The sequence below is a fragment of the Eriocheir sinensis genome, chromosome 59 (assembly GCF_024679095.1).
Source record: "Eriocheir sinensis breed Jianghai 21 chromosome 59, ASM2467909v1, whole genome shotgun sequence".
Classification (NCBI taxonomy): Eukaryota; Metazoa; Arthropoda; class Malacostraca; order Decapoda; family Varunidae; genus Eriocheir; species Eriocheir sinensis.
The window spans coordinates 2,171,094-2,191,938 of NC_066567.1; the positions used below are offsets into that span (position 1 = coordinate 2,171,094).

Consider the following 20,845-nt stretch of genomic DNA (forward strand, 5'->3'; position numbering starts at 1 on the left):
CCTCTTTTCTTTTCCAGATAGGGACGACCAACCCCCTCTTCCAGTCACGAGTAATGGTACCATGTTGCCACACGTCAGACAAGACTGCACGCAACCCCGCGGGTTGCCTCACCTCCAGCTTTGAACAGCTCCGCACCGATGTTACAGGTACCAGTTGCCTTTCCACCCCTCAACTTTGCCACAGCCTCTTTGACCTTGCCAAGAGAGGGCAGGCGTTCATCGATGGGTGGATCAGCATCCGCCACCTGCAACCCGGCAACTGAAAGCTGCCCACGTGGAGGGTCTGCCGTGTACATCTCCTCAAGTACTCAGCCGTCAGCTGTTCGGATAGTGGGAGGGAGGCTCGGAGCGGAGCTTCTTCGGGACTCGGTAAGCAGGTTAGAGGTCATTCGCATTTAAATGGCCCTCGACTTCCTCAGCAAGACTCGTGGCATACCTCTTCTTGTCTCTCCTCAGGAGAGCTCTAGTCCTATGAGATGGTCCTATATGGTCGTATTGGTCCCGATTCCCAGCAAGTCTGGCAGCGCGACTCTTCTCGATATTCTCCACCGTGTCCCTCCGGAAAATCCTGCAGTTCTTAATGATCATCCAGCGAGTACTAAAAAGTTACAAAGATGTTCTCATTACCGCTTCAGCATTATAACTCTGGTCTGATGCCAAGAACCTGCAATTCTCAAGTCTCTGGAACTGGAGATAGGCATATCAGTCAACAATCAACGGGGGCGTACGCCGGGGAGCGCGTCGCCTCGCCCATCCTACGTCTGCAATAATGCGGCAACAGTGATAACACTGTAAAAAAAATGTAATGAGAAAAGCAAAACGGAAAAAAAATATTCTAAAAGCATGAATGGTCAAAGAGAGCACCATCCACATTACAACAACAACAACAACAACAACAACAACAACAACAACAACAACAACAATAATAATAATAATAATAATAATAATAATAATAATAATAATAATAATAATAATAATAATAATAATAATAATAATAATAATAATAATAATAATAATAATAATAATAATAATAATAATAATAATAATAATAATAATAATAATAATAATGAAAAAATAGCAACAGTAATAATGAGAACACATATAAATGAAAGCACACACTCAAAAAGATATGCAATGAACGAGATTGGCGGCAATAATCATAAAGCTAACAGGGTCATTTTGAGGCTAAATTACAGATAATCAATTAATGAGCAGAGTTCGTGGTGTGTGTGTGTGTGTGTGTGTGTGTGTGTGTGTGTGTGTGTGTGTGTGTGTGTGTGTGTGTGTGTGTGTCGCTATCTCTCTCTCTCTCTCTCTCTCTCTGTCCTTGCCAATCCAATATTTATCTCTTTATCTGTTCTCCTTCAAGCGTACCGTTACAAGATCCACTCTCTCCTCCTTTACTGTGTCTCAACGCGTGATTGGGAACTGTATGTGTGTGGGTCTGATTAACTTCTCGGCCATAATTCCGGTAATCGTTAAAGTTATAAGACGGGATTATGAGCCGAGGTCCTGACAGCTGGGAGGAGTGATGGAGAGCGTGATAAGTGACAGTCAGCACTCGTAAGCCGATTAGATTCCATGTGTGAGGATTTGCTGCATTTTTATTAAGTGGTGTTGGAACCTAATGCTGTGTTGAGAACTTGAGAGAGAGAGAGAGAGAGAGAGAGAGAGAGAGAGAGAGAGAGAGAGAGAGAGAGAGAGAGAGAGAGAGAGAGAGAGAGAGAGAGAGAGAGAGAGAGAAGGGGGGAAGTGGGAGGAGGTATAAATAAAGAAACAAGAAAAGACATCAAATGGAAAATGAAATAAAGGAAAGAAAGAAAGAAAAGGAGAGAGAGAGAGAGAGAGAGAGAGAGAGAGAGAGAGAGAGAGAGAGAGAGAGAGAGAGAGAGAGAGAGAGAGAGAGAGAGAGAGAGATGGCGAATGCTTTACCTGCCATAATATGTGAGGTGACACTATCAGACTCGAAGGAAAGGGTCTCATACTGAAATTCGATAATGTACACAAAGGGAAAATAGATGGGTGGATTAATCTGATGGATCCCCAAAACAACAACAGGGAAAGAAGGAACACAAAAATGGTAATAAATCTGACGCTGGATTATATATTCGTGATCACACATCGGACGTATCTCAGACGTTTTCGGCTCTCACAACAAATACGGTCGGATTACAAGACATTTCCTCGTCCAGCAACACATATTTGACAAGGCTTTCGTAGGAGTTGTGGGCATTTCCAGGAGTAGTTTTTGATCCTGGTGGTAGTGTGACCCTTCTTCTGTACCATGAACCTGCAGAGATAGTCATTAGAACACGACTGACCCCCTCGTTGACCTCTAGAAATAGGTGATGAGAGAACCGAATGTGTTTTGTAATAGCGACCATATTCTCAAAGGTCACAAAGGTCAGTCGGGTTCTCACGAGTGCCTTTTACGGTCACAGTGCAGCAACCTTGTCAAACTACCACTAGGCTCATTAATATACCCATGGAAACACTAACACAACCTCTACGAAAGCCTTGTCAAATGTGCGTGTCTAACCCCGAAATGTTTGGGAATAGGACCTACAGATTTATATGTCTTTCTGCTCGTGTCTCCAACGGGGCAAAACGGTATAGGGGAGAGCGGTGATGATTCGGCCACTTAAGAAATAAAAATAAATAAATAAATGGAAGCAGTAATGTGATTTTGTTGACCTCAAAAGGTTCCTTCATCATTTGGGTCTTTAATTGTTAATGTCACACTCGTAGCTATTTCCGGTTTTCATCAGTAGGTGATGAAACACAAATTTCTAATCGTCCGAACCATCCTTATACCCGTGTACGTGATGGTTCGGCCAGGGAGGTGGGATGGCACAGACACTCGTATTGCTCGGCTAAATCTTGTATAACATAAGTTAGATTAGCTTTTTAACAAGAAATGATCAACTCCAAGACATCTGTGTAAGTACAATAATAGCCTCTTAATATTCATGGGAAGGAAAAAGGAAAACTAACATATACCTTAAAGAATTGTGGAATTATGGCTTCATTCTTCCCTCACAAGCATAAAATCTGAAAATAAATCAATCAAATTAGCTTCTTTATAATAACTGCAACACAGATATCATTATACTGATCTGAAATTAATAAAAATCATGAAAAAATCAACTGTCCGAATCTTCACGTATCTATATAAAATAAATGGCAGGGCACGTACAGTCCACTTCCAGCACGAGGGCCAGCAGGTGTTCGTGTTCTGCGGCAGTACCTCCGCTTTGCATCACTGCTTCATCATAATAATGCACAATCCGCTATTTGCCATATGCTTGAAGTGAGACACACCCTATAAATATTACATAGGAGATGAAAAAAAATCTGACCTGCATCGAAAAATACAGTTCCAAGGGCGTGGTTATCTTGCGTGGTCCAGGCCCAGGGGCGGTATTCTCAGACGCCTCCACCTCGGACATCAACTATTTTCAAAGGTCAAAATGGAAATTAATCGGGCTTTCAGGAGCTTCTTTTTCACATTGATGGTACAGAAGAAGAGTTAAACAACCACCAGGGCCATTAAACTACACCTGAAAATGCCCAAAACGCCTGCGAAAGCCTTGTCAAATATGTGTAATTGGGCGCCGAAAGGTTTGAGAATACGGGTCCAGGGCAACAAAGCTTTCCACATTCACACAAGATCTCGCGGCACATATATTGCCCTTACGTTTTACAATAATTGCTATGTCCGGCCCATCCCACTGTCCGAATCATCACCGCTCTCCCCTACTGTATCTCAGCTTGAACGAGAGCTACAAACTAATAAATACAAAGCTCAATAGATGAATGAATAAGTCTGCTTCCCTGTTGACTCACATAACTTCGCAATCTTAAGCAAAACTGGTCCTATTTTTTTTCTTTCTCCACGCGTGTCGGCATCATCGCGCCCCTTACTCTACCTGCTGACCCTGAAAGTCGGCCGCTGCTGCTGACGATGCTGGAGAGACGGATGGTGATGATGAAACGATTACGACAGAGAGAGAGAGAGAGAGAGAGAGAGAGAGAGAGAGAGAGAGATCATGTATGCATTTCACACGCTTCTCCACGCCCTCTCTCTCTCTCTCTCTCTCTCTCTGTCTCTGTACTTTTCCCCTTCTCTCTCCTCCTCCTCCTTCTCCCCTTTTATTCCCCTTCCTTCTCCCCGTTTATTCCCCTTCCCTCTCTCCCCTTTTTCCTCCCCTTTCATGAGATGGGGTCAGAGAGAGAGAGAGAGAGAGAGAGAGAGAGAGAGAGATTTGCACCGGGCGCCATGAGGAAAGTGATATCGACGAGGGGGTTGGACACATATAACTTTTCACTCCGTTGTTATCGCATTTTCATGTTTTATTCCATGCCACTCAGCGCCTTGCCCCGCTCAGGAATATTTCAGCGTGAGGGGCAGTGGAAGAGGGAAGGGAAATAGGGGAGAGAAGGGAAGGAAGGGAAGGGAAGAAGAGCAGAGAGAGAAGGGATATATTTCGGCGTGACATCCATGGGTATCTTATTTAGCGGAAGGGGCTGTGGAAGGGAAGAGAATGAGGGGAGAGAGGGGGAAGGAATGGGAAGGAAGGGAGAGGAAGAATAGCTATGAAAGGAAAGGAAAAGAGGGAATAAGAGAAGGGGAAGGAAGGGAGGGAAGGGAAAGAGCTATGGGAGTAAAAGGGGAAGGAAGGGAGGGAAGGGAAAGAGCTATGGGGGTAAAAGGGGAAGGAAGGGAGGGAAGGGAAAGAGCTATGGGAGTAAAAGGGGAAGGAAGGGAGGGGAAGAATAGCTATGAAAGGGAAGGGAGAGAGAGGAAAGAATGTGGAGGAAGGGGAAGGGAGGGAGAGGAAGAATAGCTGTGGAAGGGAAGGGGAAGGAAGGGAGGGGAAGAATATGCATGGAAGGGAAGAGAAAGAGAGGATCGAGAGAAGGGGAAGGAAGGGAGGGGAAGAATATGCATGGAAGGGAAGAGAAAGAGAGGATCGAGAGAAGGGGAAGGAAGGGGGGGAAGAAGATAGCTGAGAAAGGGAAGGGAAAGAGAGGAAAGGGGAGAGAAGGGGAAGAATAGGTGAGAGAGAAGGGATGTATTTTGGCGGCATCCTTGGGTGTCTTATCTATATATGTCCGTAGGCGCTTAGTAACATTAATAGACGGTTGTATGCATACCAAGACACGTATACACAAATGCACACGCCTGTACACACACACACACACACACACACACACACACACGGAGTTATTCCCATACTCTTTAGGGTGCCAGAAACTCAACATGTTCGTATTCCCTGTGAGCGACTTCGGCTTCATTTTATGCCTTACAACCTCGATTATGAGAGATTTTTAGCATTTATGGGATAGCGGAAAATAGTAGAAGAGTCTGTGAGGGGTAAAGAAGGGTTTATATTGGGTGTTTTAAGGGTTTTCAAGGTATGAGGAGGAGGTTAAATCAGGGTTCGGGAGGAGGTGTGGCTGAGGTGTTAGATGCAACCGGGGAGACACTTGTTAATCTTCCTTTTATGAGGCCCTGGGAGGCACACACCACCATGCCGGCCACACGCTGCAGAGGACAGAACATTCCACCAGTCACACGTGCAGGGGAGGGGGGAGAAGAACGTGGTATAGGTTAAAAAAAGGCAGAAAGAAAAAACCGCTTTGATCTGTATACAACTTTGCTGGAGGGGTGATGGGGGACTTGCGTAGGTTAGGTTGTATCCATTTAACTTGGTGTGTGGAGGTGCAGGCTGCGGGGAGGCCTAGGGGAAGCGAGGGTAGGCATAGGGGCTGGGGAGGAGGCTGTGAGGGAGGGGAAGAAGGGGAAGAAGAAGGAGGAGGAGGAGAGAATTAAAGGATATCAGGATACTGCATGACGGGATTTGCTTTTATATTTCCTTTGGCATGATGATCCTATGCTTGACACTGATTTCTCCCCTCCCGTGTTCGATTCCCCGTGTGTTGAGGCTTGGGGAGGGGAAGAAAAGTGAGGTGGAGGGGAAGAAGGGGAGGAAGAGGAACAACGAAGAAGAAGGGGAGAAGGGATAAAACGCTGCATAACTGCTTTCACTTCTTTTGCATGATGATAGACACGGATTCCTCCCCTCCCGTGTTCGATTCCCCGTGTGTTGAGGCTTGGGGAGGGAGGGGGAGGGGAAAAGTGAGGTGGAGGGGAGGCAGCACACAGGAATGAGGCAACAGTTGTCTTGAGGGCAGTGAGGGAGGTGGGCGGCGGTGGTGGTGGCGGCGAGAAGCACTGAAGCACCATTTTACCACTCCCCGCCTTGCTCTCACGCTGAAAATGCCCTGAAAACCTCACCTGAAGCCACACTGATTAACGTGACAGTGATTAAAGCCGGTGAGATGCTGCTAGTGGCCTTAGATGACGGCCTAAGATGACCCGTGTCCCTCCCAGCATCCTGAGCATCCTTATCTTGAGCTCCGGGGATAAGGGAGATAAATGGAGTCTCTTTTTGTGGTGTTTTAAGGTTATAATTAACGTGACAGTGATTAAGGAAAGTAAGATGCTGCTGGTGGCCTTAGATGACGGCCTAAGGTGACCCGTGTCCCTCCCAGCATCCTGAGCATCCTTATCTTGAGCTCCGGGGATAAGGGAGATAAATGGAGTCTCATTTTATGGTGTTTTAAGCTTATAATTAACGTGACAGTGATTAAGGAAAGTGAGATGCTGCTGGTGGCCTCAGATCACGGCCTGAGGTGACCCGTGTCCCTCCCAGCATCCTGAGCATCCTTATCTTGAGCTCCGGGGATGAGGGAGATAAATGGAGTCTCTTTTTGTGGTGTTTTAAGCTTATAATTAACGTGACAGTGATTAAGGAAAGTAAGATGCTGCTGGTGGCCTCAGATCACGGCCTGAGGTGACCCGTGTCCCTCCCAGCATCCTGAGCATCCTTATCTTGAGCTCCGGGGATAAGGGAGATAAATGGAGTCTCTTTTTGTGGTGTTTTAAGGTTATAATTAACGTGACAGTGATTAAGGAAAGTGAGATGCTGCTGGTGGCCTCAGATCACGGCCTGAGGTGACCCGTGTCCCTCCCAGCATCCTGAACATCCTTATCTTGAGCTCCGGGGATGAGGGAGATAAATGGACTCTTTTTGTGGTGTTTTAAGATTATAATTGACGTGTGAGGGATTTTAATGCTCTGGAAAGTGTGTGTGTGTGTGTGTGTGTGTGTGTGTGTGTGTGTGTGTGTCCCAAGGCAAGAGAAAAGAGGATACATGAAGGTTACTCTGACACCTTTCATGTGATTTCTATTGTGACGTTTTGATGGTGTATTGTCTCACGGTGCAGTGCCTGGAAAACTAGTGTGCTGTGAAGGAGGCTGTGCAGTGTGTATGTGGTGTGGGCAGTGGCTGTGTGGTGTGCAGGTGTGGAATTGTGCATACTTGTCAGGTGGAAAATTAGCTGCCTCATCCTTGTTCCTCCAGCCGTCAGTGAGACCAGAAAATATTGGAGGATAAGGAAGTAATATGGAGTCTGGAGTTTTCTTTTTTTATTGTTGTGCAGGTGTGGAATTTGCAAACCTGTCAAATGGAAAGTTATCTGCCTCATCCTTGTTCCTCCAGCCATCAGTGAGACCAGAAAATAGGAAATAATGTAGAGTCCAGAGCTTTCTTTTTTTTATTGTTGTGCAGGTGTGGAATTTGCAAACCTGTCAAGTCGAAAGTTAGCTGCCTCGTCCTTGTTCCTCCAGCCGTCAGAGAGACTGGAAAATACTGGATGATAAGAAAATAATATCGAGTCCAGTGTCTTTTTTTATTGTTCAGTGTTGTCCTGTACCTGTTTCGCTTAAATCACTAATTTTGGGAAGGGCAGAAGGGGTGAGAAAACAAAAATAGCGAGTTACGAGATAAATCGTCCTCAAGTTTATTCAAAATGCATCAAAACTTATCAGATAACAATAGTTTCGTGTGGCAGTTTGAGACGGGTGTACTTCTGAAATTTTACCTAATGTGAGGTGTGCTGTGCTGTCAGGTGGAAAACTAACTGCCTCATCCTTGTTCCTCCAGGTATCAGTGACACTAGAAAATATTGAAGGTTGCGGAAGTAATGTGGAGTCAAGTGGCTTTTTTTATTGTGCCGTGCTGTGCAGGTGTGGAATTATGTGCACCTGTCTTGTGGTAAATTAACTTGCTTCATCCTCATTCCTCCAGGTATCAGTGAAACTTTAAAATGATGGAGGATAAGGAAGTAATGTGGAGTCAATTGGCTTTCTATTTTGATTTTTTTGTTTGTCAATCAAAAATCTTAAATCAAAGTTATTATGGGTAAATCATTTGGTCTTATTCCTGAACTACACCCGTATTACTGCAAAGGACATTGTTGTGCTATATGAAGTACTTTATGCATATAGAATACACTGACATAAAGCTTTACATTGCAAGTCTCTTTCACGAGGTAGCAATAACTTAAAATATGATGTCATGAACACTTTGAGTGATTTATTTCCGTTTGTCATGTTTCGGCAGTGGGGCTCGGGTCAGGTTAGGTTAGGTTGGATTTATTTCATTTAGGTCAGGTTGGCTTGGATTTGGTTAGGTTTGAGTGAGTTTATTCAGATTTATTGAGATTAATTGCTTATGATGATTGCATATGATACGCCTTGTTGCATCATTGTGTTGAATCGCTGTAAAGTGATTGGCAGTCAAGGTGGCGGCTCAACTCGGGCAGCAGCAGAGCCTGCCCCTCGTGGTGTCTTGAGGCCTTGAGTGAATATTTTTTCTCATTTTTGCCTATTGTGAGAATGAAACTTCTTTCAGCTGAGTTTTTATTTGTTTGCTCTTGAGTTGCCTTATATATTTGTTTTGCATAAATTAGGGGGTTGAGAAAAAAGATAATGATTTGCAAGTGAAACAGTCAGCAGGTCTATTGAAAATGCATCAAAACTTACCAGATAATAATAATTTCATCTGGCAGTATAAAATGGGTGTACTTCTGAAATTTTACCAAACATGAGGTGCTTGGCTGTGGGGCTGGCTGGCAGTGGCTGTGCTGTGTTGTGTGGAATTATGCATGCCTGTGAGATGGGAGATAAACTGGCCTTGTCCTTGTTCCTCCATGTGCCAGTGAAGCTAAAAATACTGATGGATAAGAAAGGAATATGGACTTAAGTGATGTTTTATTTATTTTTTGTATGTCACAAAAATTTTTGAAAGAAATGACAAAGATCACAGAGCACACCAAATTACTGGCTTGCACTTTTATGAATCTTCCCCCTTTATGGTTCATCTCATTAATTGCAGCAAAATAATGAGCCAGCCACTGCACCAGCTGAGCCATGACTAATGAGTGCTTAAAGGAGAATACAGGTGAATAGCGACTGTTTGGATGAGGAACAGTCCAGTTAGTGCTTGCTGAGGCTCATGGGTGGGGCTAAGGGTCATTTTCACAGTCCAGTGTCCAATGCAGTGTCTGTAACTGCTCATACCAAACTATACTATCCTATGCATACAATCCATAATGGTTAGGTTTTGATATGACACCAATTACTGCTTCAAAAATTTCCTGTATAGTTTCCTCAAATTTCTTAGCTACCTCTGTACTGCAGCTGACTTGCCTGATGGGCGAGCCTCCCATAACTCATTCTGCAAGAGGGGTACCTCTTTGGCCGGCTGGTTAAGGAGTGGCTTTCCCATCTCACTGGTCGTGGGTTTGATCCCTGTCGCCGGCAAAACCTTTCCTTGTCTGGATTAATTTCTCGTGTGTTTCGTTACACGCTGTGGTCATGTGGGAGTGTAGTGAAAGAGAAAATTCAGAGTGTTACACTTCATGAACACAAAATACTACACAGGAAATATTAAAGATGTTTTGTATGGTTGTGAGGGTTTACAAACCTGCCATGCTGAACTTGAAAATGAGGCTAAGTTGCCAAGCTGAGGCAGAGATGTGCTGATGCATAACAGGGGGAAATAGCTGGAGTACCTATGATTGACATTTAGTACTGTAGCTAGCTGAGTGAAACCTTGCCTAACCTGTCCTGCTGAATTTACCATTAGTAGTGGTTGTAGAGAGATAAGGGAGTCCGTTCTTGTGATCGTCCCTTTTCTCAGTGTTTGTCTCATAGTAGTCATATCTTTTTTGTTAACATTGATGATGGACAATTGGCTATTTCTTCAGTAAGACTTCGTTTTGACGATTCTGGTACTATAGAAAAATTTATTGGTGGTGTTTGTTGTGTGTGTGTTTTGCATAACTTGGTGTATCGGTTCTTAGAAGATTGTGGATGTGAATTTATTCCAAAATTTAAGAAAACTGTGGTGTAGTGGTTAGCATGTCTAACTTTGAATCCACAGGCCAGAGTTTGATGCCAGTATGGGCTGTTGGCTCGCAGCCCACACGGACGTTCATTTCTCCTTTTGAGATGGTCAATAAAAAGGTATCTGGCTACACCTGAGGAAGGTAAACTGTGTTAACCCAGATATCTAAAGGTCTTCTGCCACTGGGTAGTGGGTTCTCACCCATCACAGACTCAAAACTTTAGGTGACAAAGATGAGTCTTGACGATACACGCAGGTTTAGCGTATGTCCCCAACTTCACCTTTAAGAAAATGCAATTATCACGTACTGTTTGATAATGTAAGGTGAATTTTCATAAAAGAATTGTTCAGTTCTGCCAGTAACAGTTTTTGAAGTATTGCAGAAACTAACCAGAAGAACCGTTTGAAATCATGGTACAAAGTCTAGCTGTATTAAATACAAATGCCTGAGAATTATTCAGCCTTATGTATGATAACTTTAAAAGAACACATTATCACAGGAACTTATTGGGGAGTTATCTTTTGTGAACTGGAAGTAGGGAGGATGTCGAGTGGAAAAATACAAAACTATTTTTTTGTCTTATCAGTGACAACTCAATAAGAAAACAGCATTACTGAAATTGAGTAAGCAGTGTTTGATGAGAACGAGAAGCTGAATAGAGTACACACACACAAGTATTGCAGAAATGTGTCTACTGTATCTAACCTTTGAACAATGCAGTAGATGTCAAGCTGAATGAAATAGAAACACAAGCTTGGCAGACATCTTTGAATGAAAGATATACATGTGATTAGAATGTATCGAGGCCAGCTTAGTTGACGTGTGTGTGTCCTGGCAGGTGATGTGAGGCAGCGGCACCATGGGAGAGAAGGTGGGCAATACTGAGGTGCTGGTGGGGGGGGCCGGGGGCACCTGGCACCAGGCTCGGCTGACCCTGGAAGGTGACCTGCTCTTCGTGACACTGACTGACCTGGATGACCTGAGTGCCGTGCAGGGGTCAGACGGCGAGAGTGGCCCCAGCGATGTCCCCGAGCCCATCGCCAGCCAGAAGAGAGTCGTCCAGATCTGTAAGTCAGACAACAACGGCCTCGGCATCTCCATCAAAGGTGGACGGGAAAACAAGATGCCGATCCTCATATCCAAGATTTTTAAGGTGAGTGCCAGGGCTGGGGGGCAGTGTTTATCTTTGCTGTGGCATTTTCTTTGTGTGGGTGGTTTATGTTAATAATTTTGTGTCTACTTTTGTGTTGGTAGTATTGTTTTCATTCCTGTCGTCCTTTGCAGTCTTAGAATGTCGAGTTTTTATCTTGGAGTGTTTGTGTTATTGTTTTACGTCACTACTTTTGGTGTTATAATTTTCTGCCTTCCTTTGCTGTCCTTGTATGATGAGTTTCTTTCCTGAGGTGTTTGTGTTCATTATTTTGTGTCTTACTTTTGTGTTTGCATTCTCCTGTCTTCCTTCGCTTTTTTATTATTATTTTTTATGTTTTCTCCTATAGCACCAGTAGGCTTTCTTCAGGGGCCTGGTGGTCAGCCTAAGCCCGTCATGGCGCATGCAATTTATATAGTGGAGCCATTTATTCTTGATGTGATATTGATATGATGAGATTTTTTCCTAAGGTGCTTGTGTTCTTTAGTTTGGTCAGTAGATACTTCCATACGTTTTTCTTGTCCTGATTCTGTTTACGATACATGAGGTGGTCTTGTTTGTGAGCTTACCTGTACTTATCTTATGTTATTCTTTGCTTTCTTGATGGTGAGATGATAACTGAGGGCATCTCTTGTTTATTGTGTTTGAAATGTATAGAACCTTACTTTGTGTAGCATCATGCATCTTTAGTTTGGTCAGTAGATACTTCCATACGTTTTTCTTGTCCTGATTCTGTTTACGATACATGAGGTGGTCTTGTTTGTGAGCTTACCTGTACTTATCTTATGTTATTCTTTGCTTTCTTGATGGTGAGATGATAACTGAGGGCATCTCTTGTTTATTGTGTTTGAAATGTATAGAACCTTACTTTGTTTAGCATCATGCATTATAGTCCCATATACAGGGGCCTTGTTTGTCCTTGCATGGAGTATGTATCTCTTGTGTGGTGGGGCTCCACACACACGGCCCTTTTGGATAGAGTGGAGTCAAAGGCTTTTCAATTCGTAAGCTTCCCTCTTCTTAATTGCATTCATCTCAAATTCTGCCGCAATGTTGCCTCTCAATCTATCTTCTACCAGCATGCCTCCACCCTTTCTCATTTTTTTCTTGTGACATATTGCTTTGAATTGTTATGTAAGTTCTCCGCCTTTCATTCCTCTCTTCTGCTGAATTATATACTTTGCTTTTATTTCCATCACATCACTTATCTTTTTTCTCTTTAGATTGAACTCTAGATTGAATACTCAAGTTTTTATAATATTCCCATACTTAGTACCATGGGAAATTGTGTGATAGATACCAAAGAAAAATCCTATTGAAGTTGATGTCAGTCTTTCTGGTTGATTCTCAGTCATTGGTGAGTTCATAAAAGGTGATCTCACAGTCTTTTTGTGTTCATGATAATTAGCTTTTTTATACTCAGCCCAAAAGGTGATCTCACAGTATAAGTTCATCTCCTTGTGTTTGTGTTTATGTTTTTTTATAAGCAGCACAAAAGGTGATTCCTGTCTTAATTAATTTCTTGGTGATTGTGTTTATTGGTTTTTATTCTCAGCAGTAAAGATGGTTTTGTAATACTGTACTTATTAGATGATTTCTTAATGACTGATAATTAGATCTCTACACACAACACAAAAGATGATCTCTAAGTGTTAATTGATTCCTTAGTGATTGTGTTATTTTGCTCTACACACAACACAAAAGATGATCTCTAAGTGTTAATTGATTCCTTAGTGATTGTGTTATTTTGCTCTATACACAAAACAAAAGATGATCCCTAAGTGGTAATTGATTTCTTATTAATTATGTTATTTTGTTCTTATACGCAACACAAAAGATGATCTCGGTCTAAAATTCTTAACTGATTTCTTACCTGTGCTAATTAGTTTCCTATACTCGGCACAAACGGTGAGCTCGTAGTCTTACCTTTTTACCTAGTCGCTGTAGTATTTTGATTCCTTATAATCCGCACTAGAGAGAGTCGGGAAGAAGACAAGAACAACCATGATAAGTCCCAGAACAATTGGACTCTTCCATGTAATATTGTCTGTCACCGAGCTAAGCACCCGCCAATCTTGTTTTATTGCTACTTGACTTATCGTGTGTGTGTGTGTGTGTTTATTGTTGTTCCTGGCCTGTTTTTGTCTCGCTGTAGGTGCCAGGATGATTGGTATTTGCTATTTCTAAGTCTGGCAGTACTTGTTGTGGGAGTGCCAAGAGCTCTGTAGGGGGGCCAGGGTCAGTGCCTCCTTTAGTACTGTGGACTCTTAGGGCAGGCTAGGTTAATTAGGTCATTTATTTTATTATTATTTATTATTTATTTTATTAGTAGGTTAGGTTGGTAAGGCAGGTTAGGTTAGTTGGGTCGTATTTGTTTACTCATATCTATTAATTTGTTGTTACGCTTATGTGTAGGTTAGGTTAGGTCGTATGTATATATTTATATTTTTTTCCTATTCTGAGTAGTAATGTTGACTTGGTTAGGTTAAGTTAGGTTGTTCTTTATATACTTATTTGCACTAATTTATTTTTGTCATTATTAGTACTGTTGACTTAGGTTAGGTTGTTGTTTATTTTTGTTTACTTATTTATGTTTATTTATTTTTATGTTGAAGCAGAATGAATCAATTTAGTTTCAGGCCTTTCTTGATGCTCCTCTCTTAGACCAGATGATGCAGTGATGTGTGGAATTTCATGCCCTTCTATTTTTTTGTTGTAATAGTAAAGTCCTGTAGAAGTGCCTCACATAATCCTCTTGGTGCCTCCTGTAATAGCCGTGACTGTTGCAGGTCAGGTTACATGATGTAGCGGTGTGATTGAGAAACTTCTTGCCTGTCATTATTTTGTTGTATATTAGAGTCCCTCATGAATGACTCACATGTTCTCTTGGTGCCATCTGTAACAGTCTTGATCATTGAAGGTTAGGTTACATGATGTAGCAGTGTGGGGAGTTTCTTGGCCTGTCATGTGGTGTCTTGTAGTACCCCAGAGTCCTTAAAGAAGGCCTCACATAATCCTCTGGTGGAATATGTGATACCGTTGACTTGCAGCTTAGGTTAGGTTACATGACGTGGGGGTACGGGGAACTTCTTGGCCTGTCATGTGATGTCTCGTAGTACACTAAAGCAAGGTTCTTCAAAGTCTGAATCATGATACTGAGAGTTCGGTCATCCCTTCTTCATAAATAAACAGTTAAATACCAGATGATGTGACACAGCTCTTAGTACTATCAGGTTGTGAGGGTATGCAGGACTTAAAATATAACTAAGTTGCAGTAAGTAGCAAAAGTTTGAGAAAGACGGCTTTAAAATCCTTCACTCGCCTTGTTGAGTCATCTTGGTGTCAGGCTCTATGTGAATTTGTTGATTGATTTCTTTAAAGTTTATCTGGGTCCATCTGTCACCTATTGCAGCATGTGTGTGTGTGTGTGTGTGTGTGTGTGTGTGTGTGTGTGTGTGTGTGTGTGTGTATTTTCTTAATCATTTCTTTGTCTATAAAATGGAATGATACCCTTATATTTTGCATCATCCTGTAGGTTTCTCCAAATAGCTTGTTTATGTGCTTTTCTGGGGATAGTGTGTCTTGCATCGTTACTCCCAAATCTTTTTCTTCATGTACCACCTTTAAGTTTTCTTCCCCCATCCTGTATGTTTTCCTTGGTCTTTTTTTTACTTTTCCCCATTTCCATAACACAGCACTTGTTTGCATTAATTCCATCTCCCATAATTGGCTCCATCTATACACTCTGTCCAGGTCTTGTGTGTGTGTGTGTGTGTGTGTGAGGAGGTGATGAAGGAAGGTTGAGTTTTCTTTCAGTCTGTCAGGATTGTCATATCATCTTGCAGCCCTTGAGGTTGTGTGTCATCTTTTTAGTAGAGTTTTATCTTTAGTGTTGCATAATTATTAGAGAGGAAGTTATGTTTATTTTTGCCAAGTGTGGTTAGGCGTGCTCTTAGTGATGCCTCTTAAACGGGAGACCAAGGGATGAATATAAATAAAAAAATAGCACACAAATAATAAAAATAAATGGAAGAATGTTATTTTTTTCATATATATTTTTTTTTAAGTGTAGAGATTGCAAAGATAGATAGAAAGGTAGACATAGATAGCTGGACGAATGGATAGATAGATAGAGGGGTAGGTAGATGAACAGATAGATAGATATGGATTTAGAGAGAGAGAGAGAGAGAGAGAGAGAGAGAGAGAGAGAGAGAGAGAGAGAGAGAGAGAGAGAGAGAGAGAGAGAGAGAGAGAGAGACTTCCATTAGCAATAAAGTAAACAAATCAACAAAAACACTCGGACCATAAAACGTTATTCACTTTGATAACTGAAATAAAACATCACCATCATCATCATCATCAGCAGCATAATTTACCTTTTACTCTGGTAGCAGCGGGGATCATGTTTCTTAATGGTCCCTCTAAGCGAGAAAAATTAGAAAATATCATCACTCACACAAACCATTTCATAATATATGTAAATTAAAGTATTTGTGACCAGTTTATGTATCATCTCTTTTGGGGGGTTTATATTCATCTTTTCCTTTCTCATACTTCTCCATATTTCTCCTTCCTTCGTCTTTTCTTTTACATTGTTCATCTTCACCTTATCTTCTTTTCCTTTTATTTTTCATTATGCATCCTCATCTTCTCTTCCCATTTTCATCTCTTTTTTCATCCCTCTCAATGTTTCCCCTTCTCCCTTTTTCTTATATTTTACTTTAGTCATCTTTATCTTATCTTTCCCTTTCCATCTTTCTGTTTTTCATCTCTTCATCCCCTTCCTTTTCTTTTTATTTTACATTATGCATCCTCATCTTGTCTTCCCATTTTCATCTCTTTTTTTCATCCCTCTCAATGTTTCCCCTTCTCCCTTTTTCTCATATTTTACTTTAGTCATCTTTATCTTATCTTTCCCTTTCCATCTTTCTGTTTTTCATCTCTTCTTCTTCCGCTTCCTTTTCTTTTTATTTTACATTATTCAGCTTTATCTTACCTTCACTTTTATATCTTTCCCTTTTCATCCTTCTCAGTGTTTCCATTTCTTCCTTTTCCTTTATTTTTACATCCAAAATCTCCCAAAATCAATCTTATCTCCATTTAGCTCCCATCCCTTCACACCTTTCTCACCTGCCACTCCTCTTCTCCACTCCTCTCTCATATGGTCTTTATTCCCTATACTCCTGTATCTCATTTCTTTCACTCTTCTTCCTGTTCTACTTTTTGTGTGGACTCTTTACTCCATCACCAGTCACCAGTTAACAGTTTCCTCACCCTTCTACCTTCTCTCCTTCTCTACCTTCTTTACTTCATCACCAGTCACCAGTTAACAGTTTCCTCACCCTTCTACCTTCTCTCCTTCTCTGTCTTCTTTACTTCACAACCATTCACCAATTAACAGTTTCCTCACCTTTCTACCTTCTCTCCTTCTCTGTCTTCTTTACTTCACCACCAGTCACCAGTCAACAGTTTTCTCACCCTTCTTCCTTCTCCAGGGTATGGCGGCCGATATGACGGAGAATTTGTACGTGGGTGACGCCATCCTGTCGGTGAACGGTGAGGACCTGAAGGAGGCGACGCACGATGAGGCGGTGCGGGCGCTGAAGAGGGCGGGGAAGGTGGTGACGCTGGAGGGTAAGTGTGTGTGTGTGTGTGTGTGTGTGTGTGTTGATTTAGTGGGTCATGTGTGTTTGTACCTTGAGTATTTTATTGCTGGGAAGATTAAATATATTGGTGATTTGTGTGTGTGTGTGTGTGTGTGTGAGTATGTGTGTGTGTGGGTGTGTGTGTGTGTTGATGTAGGTGGTCATGTGTGTTTGTACCTTGCCTTTTATTTTGTTGGGGGGAGGAAAGTTAAATATATTGGTGTTGTGTGTGTGTGTGTGTGTGTGTGTGTTACAGGGATTTGAGAGTGATTGTTGTGAATGATGAATTATTATCAGTATAATTCTTACTCTATGTCTTTGTTGTGTTGGATACATTGAAAAACTCTTTGTAGTATTTTGGTCATGTATCTTTTTAACCTCTTCACTACGAGCTGTCAAATCACGCGCCCTTCCCATATCCGAGTACTATACCCGAGAAGAAATAAAACACACACTGGCTGAAATGACCATGGCGATACGCTGCCACCGGATATGCTACGGAGACTAAAATGACGCGTATACTGCGTCATCGGATGCAAGGGGTTAATGAGACTTCGTAGTATTTTGATGTCGAATCTTTTTAATGACACTATATACTTGTTCCCAGTAGTGACACCCTTCCTTAGCACCCTTCCCTGTGTTCATGTTCAGACACCTTATCACACACAAAACTAATCTTGCAGGACACCCACGTGAAGGAAACTTGTAAAGGTTAGGAGGAAGGACGGTCATGTAGCAGTGTGGTGGCAATGTAGTGGTCAAGAAAGAAATTAAAATATTACCTTTATCCATTGCAATACTGGGAGGAAAACTTGACATAAAAGTAAACCACTTAATTATTACTGTGAAACCCAAGCAACGTAAATATCCATTCCAATACTTGCTGAAGGATGAAGTGTATTGAGCAACCAGGGAGCATAGGATTTCATAAAATGTACACACACACACACACACACACACACACACACACACACACACACACACACACACACACACATGGAGTGCATGGAGAATTTTCAGTTCTGGAGTTGTTGACGTCAGCGTTGCATTATTGATGTGTCCTGGCCTTGTGTGTTATGGTATTGATCAGGCGTTGCTAAATATGCATCATGTCTGCATTTTGTTAGCCATGAATCCCAGGAAGTGAGTTTGATTTGCATTCCATATTACAATTATGTTTTGCCCACACTCACCAATTATAATTTTTGCAACAAATAAACTGATTGTGCATGGTTTGATTATTATTTTATTTCTGTTTTAGTTTAGAATATTTTAATACCAACCATGCAAGTAGTGATAAAAGTTTGTGCATGCCCATGAGTTCCTCTTGATGGTAATAATAAATAAGACTCCAGTGATATTATTCTAATCTTGGGTTTGCTCAAGCCTAACTTGGAAGCTATTTCCTGCCGTTGCATCACTCCAACTCTTAATTATTATCATTATTTTTTCTTTATTCACTCTCCTCTCGGGACAGACCTCCTCTGGTGTTGGGAAATTTCCGGCTATCAGTCTTAACTTCTGAGCATTTTTTTCACCTTAATGGCAAAAAAACTTGGTGTGAAATGGAGAATGACAAGCACACACAAAAATTATCTCGGTATTACTTTCCTGAATTTTCATACTTTGGTGTGCTGCTAAATGTCTCTTATCATGCCTTAGTAGCTGTATCCTGTCTGTGGTATTGCTTGTGTCGGTAAGGTATTGTTGGGGTGCTTGAAACAGCCCAAGGTGGACAGACAACCTTACTCTGTGGCTGTGTAGAGTACAGTGCTTGTAGCTTGGGGGTTAAGTTTGAGCAAAACCTTCCACCCACCTGCACGGTGGGGGTAGATTACCTTAAACTGTTTTGACTACTTTCTCATATTTTGTTTTTTTTCTGTTTTTGTCTCTCTGCATGTACCGTCCCTGCCTGCCTGCTTTCCGTACCCCACACGGCCCCACACTCTGCACCTGACAACCTGGACTCCCCGCCCCACCCACCTGGCGCCCCTCAACCTGGACTCTTTGATGTATGACACTGGCTACTCCCTCTCTGGACTGGGAAACCTGAAAAAAACAACCTTCTAACCTCCTGTCCTCTTGCGCCACTCGGGACGCACTGCCTTCCACCCACCTGTCGTTTGCGTGGCTCGGGCTGCTGTTGTCGTTGTTGTTGGGTGATATAACCTTACATTACCTAATTGTTTACATTGTTTGCCACTTCCACAACCACAAACACCAAACACCCTCTCCCCTTGACCACTGTTTGATGCTTCTAGTGGTCCCCTCGTTCTATGTTACAGTCAAGTATCTCCGAGAGGTGACACCCTATTTCCGCAAGGCCTCGGTAATGGCCGATATCGGGTGGGAGCTCCAGTCGGGGTTTTTAGGGGCTGAGAATGGGTTTTTGGCGGCTGACGAGGAGAGGCGGTCACCAGTCATGACCAACGGGCCGGACACGCGCTCGGTGCCGCTCCTCTTCTGCCACCTCACCAGGAACTACAAGTGTGACGGTGAGTGAGTTTGGGGTCATTTACAAGGTCAGTCTTCTCAGATGCTTCCCCTCGACTCACAGCAATCATTTCTAAGGCTGAGAAGGAGATTAATCAGGTTATCACGAGTGTTTTTTTTATGTTCATGGTACAGAAACTTTTTCAGACATAAAACTATCCATAGAAATGCCGACAGCTCCTACATAAGCCTTATCATGTGTGTGTTCCTGGGTGCAGAAATGTTTAAGAATATGACCCTAAGACTTGATTTGCTTTGTGTCTTTTGTATTAGTGAAACTTTCCTGATTGTCATGAGCTTCTTCAGTGACTACCTCCCTTCCCTTCTTGCTTTCACGTCCAAATCATTTAAATCTGTCTTGCCTCACTTCACTTCTTGGTTTACCCAGTTTAAGCTCATCATAAAACCATTGATAAGTGTCTTGCATAATTTCCATCTTCCTTAAGTTATAAAATCATCTCAGAGTATCATATTTCACTCGTCATTGTCATTTAAATCCACTTCACTTCTTTGTTTGCCCATTTTGTTCTCATCATAAAACTATTGATAAGTGTCATGCCTAATTACTGTCCTCCATCAGTCATAAAATCATCCCAGAGTATCATGCTTTACTTGCCATAACTAGATTGTGTTCAGTAAGTAAAAATATCAAATTCATTACCAAAATCACCACCACCACCACCACCACCACAACCACCACTACCCCAACCACTAACACCACCACCATTGCCTCAACCACTCACTCACCACCACCACCACCACCACTACCCCAACCACTAACACCACCACCATTGCCTCAACCACTCACTCACCACCACCACCACCATTACCCCAACCACTAACACCACCACCACTGCCACCACCGCCTCAACCACTCACCACTGCCACCACCACCTCAACCACTAACACTGAAACCACCACCACCCCAGTCCATAACATATTCACCACCACCACCAATACCCCAACCACTAACACCAACATCCTCCACAGAGCCCAGCAGCCTGGAGCTCCACTCGCCCGACCGCCTGCACAGCCTGGTGGTGCGGTGTTCCCAGGAGGCAGACATCATAAGCTGGTACAACGCCCTGCACTCCACGCTGGACCGCCTCACCATAGCCGCCCTCGCCCACGCCAACCGAGTCCTGGGTGACGTGCTGGACAAGGCCACCATCCACCACATTGGCTGGCTCAAGCTGAAACTAGACCAGGTGGGTGATCGGGTGATTGGGGGTTAGGAAAAGGAAAAGGAGAGAAAATGAGGAAGAAAAAGTGGTTAAGGAGCAGGAGGAGGAAGAGA

At 42.6% G+C, this 20,845-nt stretch overlaps 1 protein-coding gene across 11 annotated transcripts in view; it reads left to right on the forward strand.

Annotated features, from left to right (window-relative positions):
* The first annotated feature begins 5,694 nt into the window (after positions 1 to 5,694).
* LOC126985362 (beta-1-syntrophin-like) overlaps positions 5,695 to 20,845 on the forward strand; it is a 28,037-nt gene continuing 12,886 nt past the window's right edge. For 8 of the 11 annotated variants that reach the window (XR_007738646.1, XR_007738647.1, XR_007738644.1 and 5 more), the window contains exons 1-5: positions 6,147 to 6,340; positions 11,099 to 11,413; positions 16,906 to 17,044; positions 19,317 to 19,550; positions 20,539 to 20,756. Coding sequence is in view for 4 of the 11 variants with exons in the window: in XM_050840134.1 (XP_050696091.1) it covers positions 11,120 to 11,413; positions 16,906 to 17,044; positions 19,317 to 19,550; positions 20,539 to 20,756 (885 nt within the window). In the remaining 7 variants the exon portion in view is untranslated. Of the gene's footprint in view, positions 5,760 to 6,144; positions 6,341 to 8,012; positions 8,124 to 11,098; positions 11,414 to 16,905; positions 17,045 to 19,316; positions 19,551 to 20,538; positions 20,757 to 20,845 lie in introns of those variants that run through there. The other 3 variants (XM_050840137.1, XM_050840136.1, XM_050840139.1) reach the window with 3 other exon arrangements.